At 42.9% G+C, this 13,961-nt stretch overlaps 2 protein-coding genes across 3 annotated transcripts; one reads left to right on the top strand and one right to left on the bottom strand.

Annotated features, from left to right (window-relative positions):
* Nucleotides 1-194: 194 nt before the first annotated feature.
* Nucleotides 195-4,925, bottom strand: pygo2 (pygopus homolog 2 (Drosophila)). 2 transcript variants are annotated; one of them, XM_028597106.1, is made up of 4 exons: nucleotides 4,725-4,925; nucleotides 3,909-3,972; nucleotides 3,240-3,292; nucleotides 195-3,082 (listed from the first exon to the last, which is right to left on the bottom strand). In XM_028597106.1, the coding sequence occupies exons 2-4, from the start codon at nucleotides 3,958-3,960 to the stop codon at nucleotides 1,421-1,423; spliced, it is 1,767 nt and encodes a 588-aa protein (XP_028452907.1). In that variant the 5' UTR covers nucleotides 3,961-3,972; nucleotides 4,725-4,925; the 3' UTR covers nucleotides 195-1,420. The 2 variants fall into 2 exon arrangements, with proteins under 2 accessions (XP_028452907.1, XP_028452908.1); XM_028597107.1 differs by lacking the exon at nucleotides 3,909-3,972.
* A 795-nt stretch (nucleotides 4,926-5,720) lies between these two features.
* LOC114568218 (SH2 domain-containing adapter protein E) lies at nucleotides 5,721-13,704 on the top strand. The gene is made up of 6 exons (XM_028597673.1): nucleotides 5,721-6,752; nucleotides 8,741-8,864; nucleotides 10,049-10,285; nucleotides 10,711-10,954; nucleotides 11,198-11,317; nucleotides 12,080-13,704. The coding sequence occupies exons 1-6, from the start codon at nucleotides 6,243-6,245 to the stop codon at nucleotides 12,261-12,263; spliced, it is 1,419 nt and encodes a 472-aa protein (XP_028453474.1). The 5' UTR covers nucleotides 5,721-6,242; the 3' UTR covers nucleotides 12,264-13,704.
* The last annotated feature ends 257 nt before the right edge of the window (nucleotides 13,705-13,961 follow it).

Here is a 13,961-nt window from a genome sequence, read left to right as displayed (position 1 = left end):
TTATAAACACCTTATACCGTGACAGAAATGTGAAAAATGGGTTTTGTTCACTCTTAAGTTATTTGGTCTACTTCAAGGTCTCTTGCAGCACAGAGGCAAGAATATAAACATAAACAGATCAGACAGTTACTGCATTGGTTCACATGCACCCCCCCACTCTTTGTTTTCTTTTCTTTAAAAAAAAAAAAAAAAAAAAAAAAAAAAAAAAAAAAAAAAAAAAAAAAGGACAATGCACATCTGATATGATGATGTTACTACTTGCTATGCCAACACCATCCAAAAGCACTGATTTCACAATCCATGTGTACTGCAGAGAAACAGAAATGGTTGACTCAAATATACTGTATAAAAACCAAAACGTCATACTGTATACAACAAAAACACATAAGTTCAACTCATTGTTTGTTCATTGGTCAACTTGGTGGCATGTTCACAACTGATGGGAGTTCTGGACAAATGTTTTGTCCTAATATTTACAACTATTTCGTGGTAAAATCCTCTATGTGAAGTGTGGATGAAATCTCGGCTGAGGCCTCCTTTGGATTAATCAGCACAGGGTACAAAACGACAGATACAAGAAGTACAAGTCTGTATGTAAGCATATGTGCAGGAACTACCAATTTTTTTTTCTTCCAATAATGTGTTTCACAAAAACACTTGATTTTAGAGAATTTACACTGCAATATACTGATATAATTTTCCATCTTCGTTCACTTGCTTGCGGTAAAAAGGCCAACAATGTGATAGGGCAGTGCTAGAATAAAGCATTTCGATGGCAAAAAAAAAAGGCTGTCAATCAATTCAATAATGAAACCCAACCAAGTCCTTTTAAGATTTTCAGGCAGTCTTTCAATGACCTTTTTCAATTTTAATTGATATTATGTCTGTTGTACTTTAAAGCCGCAAAAATCAGAGAATAATGCTGATGCTTCGAGTCATTGTGTCAATACACAGTAGGGGAATATTTCCACATTACTTTCTCCGCCTAACGTGGGTTTGTGTGTTTGAAATATCATCATACCCATGTGGTGCATGAGTGTGGCGAGTCAATCACAGTCAGTGCGGGAGTGTCCATGCCAGTCAGTCACAACGTTTGTGAGGTAGTGTGTTGGTGTCAGTGCTTTGCTGGTTGGCAGGCTAGATGTCTGAAGGACTGTATAGTTTAACATTCATCATGATCTGACTCCTTTAGGGGGGGGGAAAGAAAAATCATTTACCAAGAGTCACTCAAAGTGCTATATATAAGCATGAATGTCAATGAGGGTGTTTCTCTGTGTAGTGAACAAGTAAAGGGATAGTCAAGAGAAAGTTGGACAAGTAGCTGACATGACACACAGGTCACCAATTAGATCAAAGCAAAGAATGTCTCCATTTGTCCTTATGTGATGCACCTCCACACTGCTCCTTTCTCATCCACTTCTCAACTCTCATTAGCTGCCACCAGCTGGCCTAATCCCTGGCGCACAAACACAGCTTGGATGTCCTTGGTCTTGATGCAGAAGTCACAGGCCCAAACAGCAGCGCTCTCTCGAGTCAGCAGCCCGTACGCAGGCTCTGTCAGGCCTGTGCAGTCACGGTGGAACCAGCGTTGGCACGACGCCTCGCACAGGATGGCGTCCTGATCGTCATGCACCTCTGCCGTACAAAGGCCACAAGGGAAGACCATCCCGGGGCCACAGAGTTTTCCAGGCCCAGTCGACGGGGCAGCAGGGCCAGTGGGCAGGGGAGACTGAGTGTTTGGGGTTGAAGTGGAGTTAGAGGGGGGATTGGGGTTGCTGCCAGGAGTGTTGCTTCCGTTGTTGTTGGTCATGCTGTTCTGACCTGAATTGGGGGCCGCATTTGGCATGGGACCACCAGCACCAGGAGTGTTGTTCTGCTGGTTGTACGGGGTGGAGCCAGGGGCAGAGTTAGGTGGAGTGGATTGCTGCTGCTGCTGCTGGGTAGAGTTGTTAGAGTTGGGGGTGTTTGCATTGCTGGGGGCTTGTAGCTGACTGGGTGGTGGATGCTGAGGCTGGCCTGATCCATTCAGGGGACCAGTAGGAGAAGAGTTGGGGTTAGGCTGTGGCGGTGCTGAGGGAGGCTGACCAGGTGTATTGGCGTTGGTCTGCTGGACGTCAGGGTGGCCAGGGAAGCCCCCTCCTGGCTGTGGTGGGCCAGAGTTAGGAGGAGGCCCAGGTGTGGTATTATTAGGAGGGGGGCCGTTGGGATTTAGGTTAAGCTGTTGCTGCTGCTGCTGCTGCTGCTGCTGCTGAGGCCCAGACGGAGCCCCTCCTCCACCAAAGTTTTTTCCATCCTCGTTGCCTGGCCCTGGCGGACTGGGGCCAGGGTAGGGGCCATCCTGTGAGGGAGGGAACTGTCCTTGAGGGGGCATACCTGGTAACCCTCCCACCATGTTGCCTCCAGGGCCACCACCCATGCCACCCATCATGTTCATCCCAGGACCCATGCCTCCTCCCATGGGAGGCAGGGGGCCGTGTGGGGGCCCTCTGGGGCCTCCACCACCAGGTAACGGTGGGCTGCTGAATGGGTGTCCACCCTGTCCGTGCTGCTGCTGTGGAGGCATGCCAAACCGAGGGTGGGGTGGCCCTCCTCCCCCGGGACCTCCCATAGCCCCTGGAGACAACATGGGATTGAATCCTGGCCCGGGGTGCATGGGTGGACTGAAGTTTGGTGGCATATTGAACTGAGAAGGGCCACCAGGGGGGAATCCTCCCCCTCCTCCTCCTCCTCCCCCACTGCCACCCCCACCACCACCTCCAAAGCCAGGCATTCCTCCAAAGCCGAGCTGGTGGTGAGGTCCAGCGTTGGATGGAGGGCCAAACGGTGGCCTCCGTCCAGGTTGGCCACCACCTGGTCCTCCTGGGCCTCCCATGAAGCCCATGCCTCCGCTCATTCTGCCTCCACCTCCATACCCACCTCCTCCGCCTGGGCTGGGTAGAAATGGAGCACCACCTGGTCCACCTGTCCCACTAGGTCGGGATGGGGGGCCGAAGTCATCGTCGAAGGGGTTGGAGGCAACCAGGTGGTCCACCATGGGGGTAGGTGGGGGTGCAAACTCAGTGAGGTGGGAGAACCCTGCCGCCTAAATCAAAAATGAGAAGAAAAAAAAATTATTAGTTTTTTTTAAATTGCTTTTACAAGACCAGATAATGTCATTTTTTTAGCATCCACTTGTCACATACTGGGATAATGTTTCTTTTACGTTGCAAAGTAATCAGATTTCTAAAAACAACCATTACCTGGTTGGTGGATTTCCTCGCCTTCTTCTTTTCTGGGCTCTTCATCTGTGAAGCTGAAATAGTGAAATATGGAGAGAAGGGGTGGAAAGGGGGAAATAGAATATTAGCCACAACAAAAATTGGCCTTTGTGTCTCGTGTTATTGGTCCACCACCAATCAAGCGCACCATCACATTTGGATTGGCCAATACCCCTTAGTGACAGAGTGGAGCAGCTTTAGACCTAGGTCCTCTTTTTCAAGTCCAACAGTTGAGATGGATTCAATGATGGGACATAGACTGGCATGAGGACAAGATGCTGAACATCCAGGCGCTATCATCACCAAGGTTATGAAGCCTTGAATCGCAAATGACCCAGGCAGACCAAATGACCCAGGCGAGAGGGAGAGAGGCCGCAAACAGAGGCAGAAGAGGTAAGGTCAATGAGGGAGACAGGAAAAGACGAAGACATGAGAACGAGGAAACGGAGTTGAAGGTACATTTACAGCAAGATAGACATGAACCCCGTTCACAGATCCACTCTGTGAGAAACAGCCACCACCGGAGACAGTCGTGAAGTTTACATATGGGGGAGGCGAGAAGGGATTTGCTAACAGCACCAGTGCAGCCCATTGCAGCGCAGTAATGGATGATTCCGATCTGATTGGGAGATGGGTGAAATAAATTCCTACCTTTGCTTCGTTTTCCTTGTCCCGCCAGTAGTCTCCCCGATTCGGCAGCCATTAGCTAATATGACTGTCGGTGAAGTGGCATATCACCGTTCATATGCAAGAAAAAAAAAGTTAAAAATGACGACGTCTTGAAGGCTATGAGCCGAGTAGGTGGAAAATCTGCCTTCAGGTCATGTCAATAACGTATTATTGGTTATCATCACAGCAGTAGCTAACACGTATATTATGTTAGGACGCCGGCCCAGGTCTGCAAACACCTTTACAGCTGCAAATCTTTCGCCACGGTGTCTGTCACGCCGGGATTTGGTCACCAAATAAAACGTCAGGTAAAACTGAGCTGGTTCACGTTATTTAGCACAAGTTCGTCTTGTTGCAAACCAGTTCCAACTAACTAAAACTGGTTGCTTGATACCTGGCTTGACTGCCAGTACAAGCAAGTTACAGAGCACCCCCTCCCTATATAAATGATCACTTACAGATGTGCAGCAAAGAAGTCGACCAGCTAGCTAACGCAAGCTAGTTACTACCTTGGCTAACTAGCTAGCCACGTTACTCAATGTGGTTAGCTAGCAGCGTTGAGATTTCACCCAGTAGCGGCAACACTGGAACATTAATCCGAAACTGTGACTTATCTTTCTACAATCACTTGTGAAAATGTGCACTTAATTCCACTTATCACAGCATTAATCAGATAAAGAAATCGATCATCTTTTGAAAACTGTTGTTTACTATGATAACATTAGCTTGCTAGCTAACGTTAGCATGCCACTGAAGATAGCTAGCCATCTTGCAGACTGTCTTGGAAGCAAACTGTACCCTTTCTCCGTTGCTTGCTCTGCTGTCCTTTAAATTGAAACTCTCTGGTGTGTCATTGCCAGCAAACCGGTCCTCGCACGGTGTATGCTTGTTGATCCACCATTCAACTATAATTCATTCAAAAACGCAAATTTTGCCATAATTATCATGGCCTTCTATCGCCACCGGACAAAGAGGGACAAGCAGGAGTATCGCGCACGATGGAAGGTTACATCTCATGGCAAATATGGGGGTGTCGAAAAGTATACTTCATGAATATAAAACACATTTTTAAGTAAAATGATTAAAACCCAGAGTGTATTGTATAATATATAAAATTAGAATATTATGTTTTGAAAAACTGTCCGTATCACCGTCGTCCACAGTATTTGTTTTAATTTATAGTATTAGTGTCATACCTTTCACTGGTATCTATGGAGCAGCTCAGAACAGACCATTTCCCAACGATACCCTGTACAATTAAAGAAGGGGTGGACATTGATTAGACAGCCAATTAAGCCCATTATCTAAGTGACATTTTGATTAGTCTTGAATTAACAACCATCATCAAAATATGAACATAACTGTCAAGTTCAATTTAAGACGTTATCTGAAAAATCTTTAGCATGAATGGAGGTAAGATATGTGCACAGATGTAGGCCTATGTTAGCATGTTATTCATGCCTCAGAGCATAATCAAAATTGATGGAAAGGCCAGCATTTGGGGTCTATATACTGTTTTTTTCTCAATATCCATTTTGATTCACAAATAATTATTATATTGTATATTGCAGTTAAAAACTTGGGTTGCATTAATTATGAAGCAAAAATAATAGGCTAATAAAGGTGTCAAAATCCTTGGCATAGGTCAGTCTAAAGTAGAATACTAAACTCCCCAAATGCTTATTCTACAATGGTATTTACAATCACACCAATTTCACCGCCCACCCGGTCGTGCCTCCCCCTCTTAACTTCATACAACCCCCTCCCCTCTATACTCCAGGCACAGTCAGGAGCCTCATTGCGACAGTGGAAGTTGTGAAAGACCAGATAAGCCACTCTGGGAATGGGACCACAAATCAGAAGCAAGAAGAATTTGGCCTTCTTTAGAGTCATCCCACACCGAAGACATCTTTTCATCCAAAGGGAATAAACTTTTCCCCTGAGCAAAAGAAGCAACAGGTGCATCACAAATGGGATAAAGTAGCCTAGTGGTATTTTTCTTTTCTTTTTTCTTTTGCCAAAAAGGCATTTAACCTGTTGGTCTTTTTTTTTTTTTTTTTCTTTAAAAAATATATTTTGTAAAGTTGGAGGTTGAAGACTAGAGCCATTGACTTTTGAAAGCATTTATGACATGATTTAAACTGAGGTGTGAAGATTCTGTAGTCTACACATGCTCTATAGGCCTACTAGAATAAAGCAACGGAAGTCTTTTGTTAGAAAGACTGTGATTTCTAAAGGTGCGTCTCCGGGGCCCTGTGGTGCATGGCGCTAAAAGGTGTCGAGGCAGGCAGAGAGGTTGTTTCAATCTGAGTAATAATGGCAAAGTGGTTCAAGGAGTTCCCCATCAATCTGAAGAATGGTACCGACAGGATCCGCTCAGCCTCCGAATCAGGCTCACAACCAAGAGTCAATAAAGCAGGGCTGGTGGCCGGCATTGGTACCAAAACAACAGGCTCCAAAACGGGCCATCGCAAAAACTCCTCTGGTGACAACACAGGCGGAGGAGGTGGAGGAGTTGGGTCTCTCCTGCCCGGAAGAAATCGAAAGAACTCCGCCATAGAGTTGAGTAAAACCAGTGTAAGCTCCCCGACAGATGGAAAAGTTTGGGACAACCTCCTGTCAGGGAAAAGTCGCAAGAACTCCAAAGCGGAGCCGGTGTTTGAAGAGCAGCACAGACCTCTGAAAAGCTCTCCATCTGCCAACGCTTACATCAGCCGGCTGATCCGAGTGGACAAACTGGACAAAAGCCCCAACTTCAACAGCGGCACCATCACCAATCAAGTGGTACCTGAAGCAGAGAAACCAGTCCAGTGCAAAACAGAGACGGTGAGTTGGCTAACCAATGCAATCTCAGCCCGAGGGGATCAATTTGTAACAATTTTGGTGAATATTTTTTAGAGACTTGGCATAGTTAATTGATGTAACAAGGGACGTTATAAAAATAAATGATGTGGGGTTAATTGTGTGATTTAGGTTATTTGTTTTCCTAGAAAGTAAAAAAAAGTTTTCTCAAGTACTGCACTTGACAATATTGAGTATTTTCATTTTGTGCTACTGTATATTTAATGAGATTAGATTAAGATGTAACATGGAAATCCTAGTTTATATGATATGATAATGTTAAAAATAACTCTACCAAATAGTAGCATAGTTAAAATGAGCTTCTTACATGTTAATACATCAGCAAACATCACTGGTGAAAGGTAACTAAGTACTTCCACTACAAAATAAGGTGTCATCAATACTGTTGACAATGAAGTAGAATGGATCCAGTCCAAGCTCTGAAAATTGATATTATTGTTTCAGTTTCTCCCTCTCATTTGTCTCCGTGATACCCATTGTGTCCACTCCTCAGTCTTTCTATCTCTCCTTCTCTTCCTCTCCACCCCTCGCCTTTACACCCACCTTCCTTGCCTCGAACAGGAAGCTGTGGTCAGACATGAGGCCGTACCTCAGTATTCCTCTTCTCTCCCACCCCCCTCCCCTTCCTCTGCCTCACCCCTCTCTTTCACTAGATTCAGGCCCCCTGGTGAAGAAGGCTATCATGTTATAAAAAGCATTGTGTTATTTGACACTTAGGCGCTAACCCAAGTCCCCTGCAGCTTGGCTTTTGAAAAAAAAGGGAGAAAGATAGTGAAGTCAGGGATATTGATAGCGGAGGGACGGTGAGAAAAAAAGACCCATAAAAGAGAGCAAGAATAAAATGTGAGTTTTATATTTCAGAAAGGGAGTAAATCCCTGTTCTTGATCTCAAAGTTTGCAGCAGCCACTCAGTTTGATTGGTGGAGTTACTGTGTGTTATATGTCTTATTTTCCCTGTTCATAAAGAACATTACGTTATTTCTACAGGAGGTGAAGCTGTTATTTGAATAAGGAAATATGTATCTGTGTTGTAGTCTGCATCTAAACCGCTCTAAACTAAACATGTTAACAACTCACTCAATCTCAGCCTGTCAAGCATCTGCCGACAACTTCATTTTACGGCCTGCCATAGTCTCCTGGACAGTGGCTTGTAAAACAAACAAGAAATGATATGGCACTGATAAGATGACAAGACAGTTAGGCATGACTGGTGTAGCCGAAAAGAGGTGGTGAACAGAGAGATATAAATGTGAAGAGAGAGAGTGGGCTCTGAAGACAAGATGAGGTGTCAGGTATTCTTAGCTGAAGCCTTCTTGTAGTTTACTGCACTTAGTGTTTTGTCTGACATTAACCCGTCAAACTTATTTACTTACTGATTTTAAACTAGAGCCGATCCAAGTAATCGATTAGTCAGTCGAAATTTAATCTCCAACTATTTTGATGATTGATTAACTGCAAAAATACAAAAACCTTTTTACCGGTTCTGGCTTTTGAAAGGTGAGTATTTTATGTTTTTCTATTTCTCATATTTTATATTAAATTGAATATATTTGGCTTTTGGACTGCTTTTCAGACAAACAAGACATTTGGCACAAAATGGGGATTTTTTTTTTTACAATTTTATGACATTTTATAGACAAAACTATTTAAATTGGATGATATTTCACACTATTAATTATATAAAGGTAGATCATGTTACAACCATAAGCTGTATATAAAGAGGTTACAACATGTTTTCATACCAGACAGTGATTCTTTTCTGCAGGTGGTAAAAGTTTCCTGTGCAGTCAACCTGTTGTAGCTGTTAGCACAATCAGAAGTACCCCTTGTTTGGGAATCCTTGTTTCTTTTTAGCCACATTATTTGGTGCTATTCTGAAAACTTTTATTGTTGTTTTTTAGTTTTAAGTATCTTATTATGCTTGAAAACAAATCCTATGTTTTGTGATTCAGGTCATCCTTGAGGATTACGCAGATCCCTTTGATGCTCAAAAGACCAGAGAGCAAAGGGAGGCAGAGAGGGTCGGGGAGAACGATGGTTACATGGAGCCTTACGATGCCCAGCAGATGATTACTGGTGAGACTTTCATCAATGTGCTTACACTGCCTTCTCTTGTAGCTGTCAGCTGGTAGGAAAGAGCTGTGATATTTCATCAGTCCCCAAATCACTGAATCCACACAGCTGTGTTAGCCTCCTGGTGAATGACAGGATTCACATGTTCAGTCTCTGCAGGCCGAGCAATGAGAACATGAACTTGCTCCCCTAGTGCTCTCTGCACCCCATGGGGTTGCCATGGCAACTGTGCTGCGTTCAGACAATGGGTGCAGTTTCCTGCCCCTGCTTCCTCTTTCCTGTCTCTGTTTCCTGGTACTATTCTCTAAAAAGGAAGTTGTCCCTCAGTGCCCCTGCCTCCTCTCGGACGCAGCTCTGTGTAACCCCCTATTTGGACCTGTCTGACCATTTATCAAAACTTCCCAGCATCTAGGAAGATGGGTGGTTCTTCATCCAATCACATGTTCTCCTGACCTTTCATTCCATCACTCCATTGTTATAACTAAAAGGGTTACACAATAGCCTGATGTGAATGTGAAAATGTTTTATTGCAGTGCGATCTAGTAGATTTAACTTCAATCAGTGCGTGCATGTGTTACTTCCAGGCCTCCTCACAGAAGTCTACAGAGGAAGTGACGATGTGACAGAGTCAATTTATGAGGCTTAAATCATACTAAGGAAGTAAGCAAGAGTCTGATGTCACTGTGACTGAATAAGCAAGGCTATGAGAGTAGGGCAGCGTTATTATTCACACTCTATGTGCCAGCTGACATCAGTTACTTAGCAGATTCACCTTTTATAAAGGCTTTAAAAGGCCTACCTAATAGCTTTAATAATAGTTAATAAATAATTTACTATGTGTTATTGATCAATTAATCTATAATGAATCGTAATCTATTGATTTACAACTTTAGCATTCATTAATGGATTACCAACATTCATAACAGCATTATTGCCACAAAAAAAGGAAAAACACCAGCAAATGGGTTTGTCACAATCTGGCAACCCAACCCAACAAACTAATCTATTGAGCATTAGCAAATGATTTATTAACCATTAATAAAGCCATTAGATACAATGTTTAAACCCTTTATAAGGAGTGCCTCATTAGAAGTGTATACTGTTATGGTTATTGAAGCCTGTAAATAATATTGAATTTGACACCTTCCCAGTCCATAATCTTGAATCCCTTGTTTTCTACCTGCAAGAGATTAGACGTCGAGGGTCCAAGGACCTGCTGAAGATGTGTGGGCTGATGGAGGCGAGTGAGGGAATGGGGGAGGAAGGTCAGCCTGTGCCCTTACAGATATATGACGTCCCATATGAGGGAAGCGGTGAGGGGGCCAAGACGGCGGTCACACGTCCCGAGCTGGATCCTCGTCCCCCCACTGAGTACGAGCTGCCCTGGGAGTGGAAGAAGGAGCATATTGTTAGAAGTCTGTCAGGTACATCAGACGTTTGTCACACCGCATATCTGAGAACAAACTGAGCATTAAGGAAATGTTTGCTTCTGTGCACACCTGGATTTCCTGCACTTTTAAATTGTTAATATTTTCCTAATCTTTATACCTCAAATAGCAAAACTTTTTTTTTTAAAGAATACATCACTGACTACAGTGTGAAACAGTGCTGAATTCATACTCCCCCTGCCTCTTCTCTGCCTTAGATTAATATGAAGTGTATTTGTGAAAAAAATTCAGGACTGCTCTCACATTTATATTTGATATGCTGCATAGACCAATAGTATATTGAATAACATCTTGCATGAATCATCAAACAGCTGTCTTCTTTACAGGAGGCTTGGCACCCAGTTCAAGCTCTGTTTCTTTACATGACTTCATATCTTTTCTTGACTCTCTTTTTCCCTCAGCACAGTTTGACAGCTCTGAACGCCAAACCAAAGATGAGATGCCTCACCCCACACTCACCAGGCAGCCGCAACATCCGCCAGCTCAGCCGCAACAACAGCAGCATCAGCATCTGAGGCAGAAAAGCTGGACCCAGAAGATCCTGCGATCCTCTCCTCCGACCCTGTCGCCATCCACCACCTCTGGCAGCAACCCTGAAACTGAGGCCCGCTGTGTTGACCGGTCCCTGCCCCTGGAAAAACAGAGGTGAGGAGGGCGAGTGGTGCAAAATCATTCATCATTATACCTCAGTGTTGGGTTTTCCCTGTAGATGCATGCAACTTTAATACTATAATACTCAAACCATTTTAAAATGAATTCAAATGTATATCATAATGTGTGTTACATAAAAATCCTGCTCATTTCCAAGGGGTTTGTATGAAATGAGGTTCTAGACTTGATCAATAGCAGATGAAATGTAATCTCCCTCTTTCCCACCTTCTGTCTCAGCTGGTACCATGGCTGTGTGACTCGTCAGGAGGCGGAGTTTCAGTTGCAGTCCTGCAAAGAGGCCAGCTTTCTGGTCAGGAACAGTGAGTCGGACAACAGCAAGTACTCCATCGCCCTCAAGTGAGTGTAACCTGAAAGGGCATCTCTATGGCTGAAATGTTACTTACTGATCACATAATGTGAACTATGAAAGGATTAAACTGGATTTAGTCCAGTTGTAAACAGCAGTGAAAAATAGTTTATTTCATTATTAGTTATTTTTAGCATAACTTTGTAAGGGATCAGGCCGTTAATATTCAATATTTTTTGTATTATAAATGCCTTTAAAAGACCAGAACCAGCAATACATTTCACACATCACTAAGCCACACGTAAACACTGGCTAACCTGTTACAATAAATCATTACAATTAAGGTGTAGTGTATTTTGAGTAAATCCCAGAAACATTGTCCTGCTGTCACAAGAACACAAATGTGTAATCCGCAGCTAAAAATAGTCCCTAGCAAATGTACTCCTAATGTTTGCTAAAAAACTACAGGTGTCAGCTTTTTTAGGAAAGTATTTAGCCTTTTATAAAAATTAAAATAAAAAATTCATGAGCAATTTTATTGGGAACGATGGACAGACTAACAAGTTGTTGATTTTGGTCTTCTCATTATATTAGACAAAGATAGAATAATGCTAGCTTTATCGTTTAACTTGTGGCTGTGTACACTAATGAATATAATGCATACCAGTAAGGGAAATTAAACTTGTATAATGCAAAATAAGATCCATAATTCATGTTTAATTAAAAAAAAAAAAGTCCTGCTTTTATGACACGTTTGTGTGTATAATTGGTTAATACTTGTTTTTGCCTTTCCTCTCCTCTGTGTGACTCAGGACGAGCCAAGGCTGCGTTCATATCATTGTTGCCCAGACCAAAGAAAGCGGCTACACCCTGGACCAGAGCAGCTGCGTGTTCCCCAGCATCCCAGAAGTGGTGCACCACTACTGCACTCAGCGTCTGCCTTTCAACGGCGCCGAGCACATGACTCTGCTGCATCCAGTGCCTCGCATCCACTGACTCTACCCCAGCCCTGCTCATAGGTGGACAAAACAAGCACACCTCTGGGCCTGCATGGACAAAATGTTTCCAACAATCAGTCAAGACCTCACCTCTCTGATCATTGTGTACTTCTACTGCTCTGTCTCATTTTATAACATGGCTGTATGACCCTACTTTGTGCCATGTTTAATGATTTTTATTTGATAATCAGAAAACATTTGCGGCTCACTCTGTGTCTTTCTGGATGCATTCTTCTGTCTGTATTTTACTTTGATGTGCAGCTGATGCAAAACATCAGGCTGCTGTTTTGCATGTGAACAGGGGGAGAAGCACAGCGCAGACGACGAGGCACTTTTAATGATGAAATGTGATGTGACTCGCACACAGATGTGATTTTTTAATTATGTGATGTGGCTCTATTAGAAGCTACTTGTGATATTTTTGTTATTGTTACTAAGTTAAATTCACTATGAAGCAGAAAGGAGTTTTGACATGGAGTGAAACTCAGTAGTTTGTGGCTGTCTTTCCCCCTCTGGTGGATGTGCCGGTACAATGCACCAACATGCCAACACAAAGAATTCTCTTCTTTCCTCAAAATTAATAGTTGGTAAAATCCATGCACAGAGCATATCATTACACTTATCAAGATATGAACAAAGACTAGCTATTTTAATATTTGTGCTCGCAGCATATTTCTAGTTTATGCTGGTATACTTGTTTGTTGTCGGTAACCACTGCCCCTTGAGGATTTCCTCTGTTTAACTGTGAATGAGGGAGTTGTTTCCATTGTTTTATCTGCACTGTGAAGAGTGATTCACCCTGTTGCAATGTGCTTAAAGGACCATGGCTTTTCATGACAAGAAATGACACTACATTTCATCTTTGGTTTTCAGCTTAACATGCCTATTCATTCTGGGGAATATCTGTAAAATAAACCTGCAAATTATGTTGATTTGTAGTAAGAAAACATTATAATATAAAGGGCTTTTTGTCATACTTTGGGCCTACACATTGGGATCATTTATAACGTGCAAGAAATTAATGACAAATATTTCAATAAAGTAAAAACAAGAATTTTCTTCTAAACTGTTCAAAAAATAAGCCATGGTTCCTTCAGACCTCTGTTGCTACAAAGTAATGCTGTCCTCCCTCAGGGTTTAATGCCCCCCCCCCTCCTCCTGGTATAATGGTAAATGGTATAATAAGGTTCAATTTTGTCTTATGTTATATTTTTGTCTGCCATTTTTATGTCTCGTCAAAGATTTAAGGGAGGTCAGTTTGTAGTTTTTGGCAGAGCCGTGATGCAGAGGTTCTACGAGGACACACCTGCTACACATTTGTCATTGTCCTTGTTTTTAATATGTGGTAAACTCGTTAAAAAATTGTACAACAGATTAGAATAGAAGGTCCTTAATCTCGATGCTGGAGTTCCTCTGTGAGAATTTCTCTGATCCCAATAAACAACAACATGAACAGCAAAATGTGAGGGTGTTTGTGTCAGCGATGTTTCCTCTGAAAGGGAGTGATCAAAGCATCAAACTGCCTTATCGTCCCTGAGGAACCAGCCTCTTCACATACGCTGGAAATGACTGAATAAGGGCGCTTCTAAGCATAATGAATCTTTTAACTGCAAGAGCTTCGTTGTGGTTTCAGCGGTTTGGTGGTTTGGTCTGGAAGTTTAGTGCTACATTTCGCTTGAGGGGATAGATTATTATG

The sequence above is a fragment of the Perca flavescens genome, chromosome 14 (assembly GCF_004354835.1).
Source record: "Perca flavescens isolate YP-PL-M2 chromosome 14, PFLA_1.0, whole genome shotgun sequence".
NCBI classification, from domain to species: domain Eukaryota; kingdom Metazoa; phylum Chordata; class Actinopteri; order Perciformes; family Percidae; genus Perca; species Perca flavescens.
Note: the sequence above shows the minus strand (reverse complement) of the source record. Positions and strands in the feature narration are given on the sequence as shown.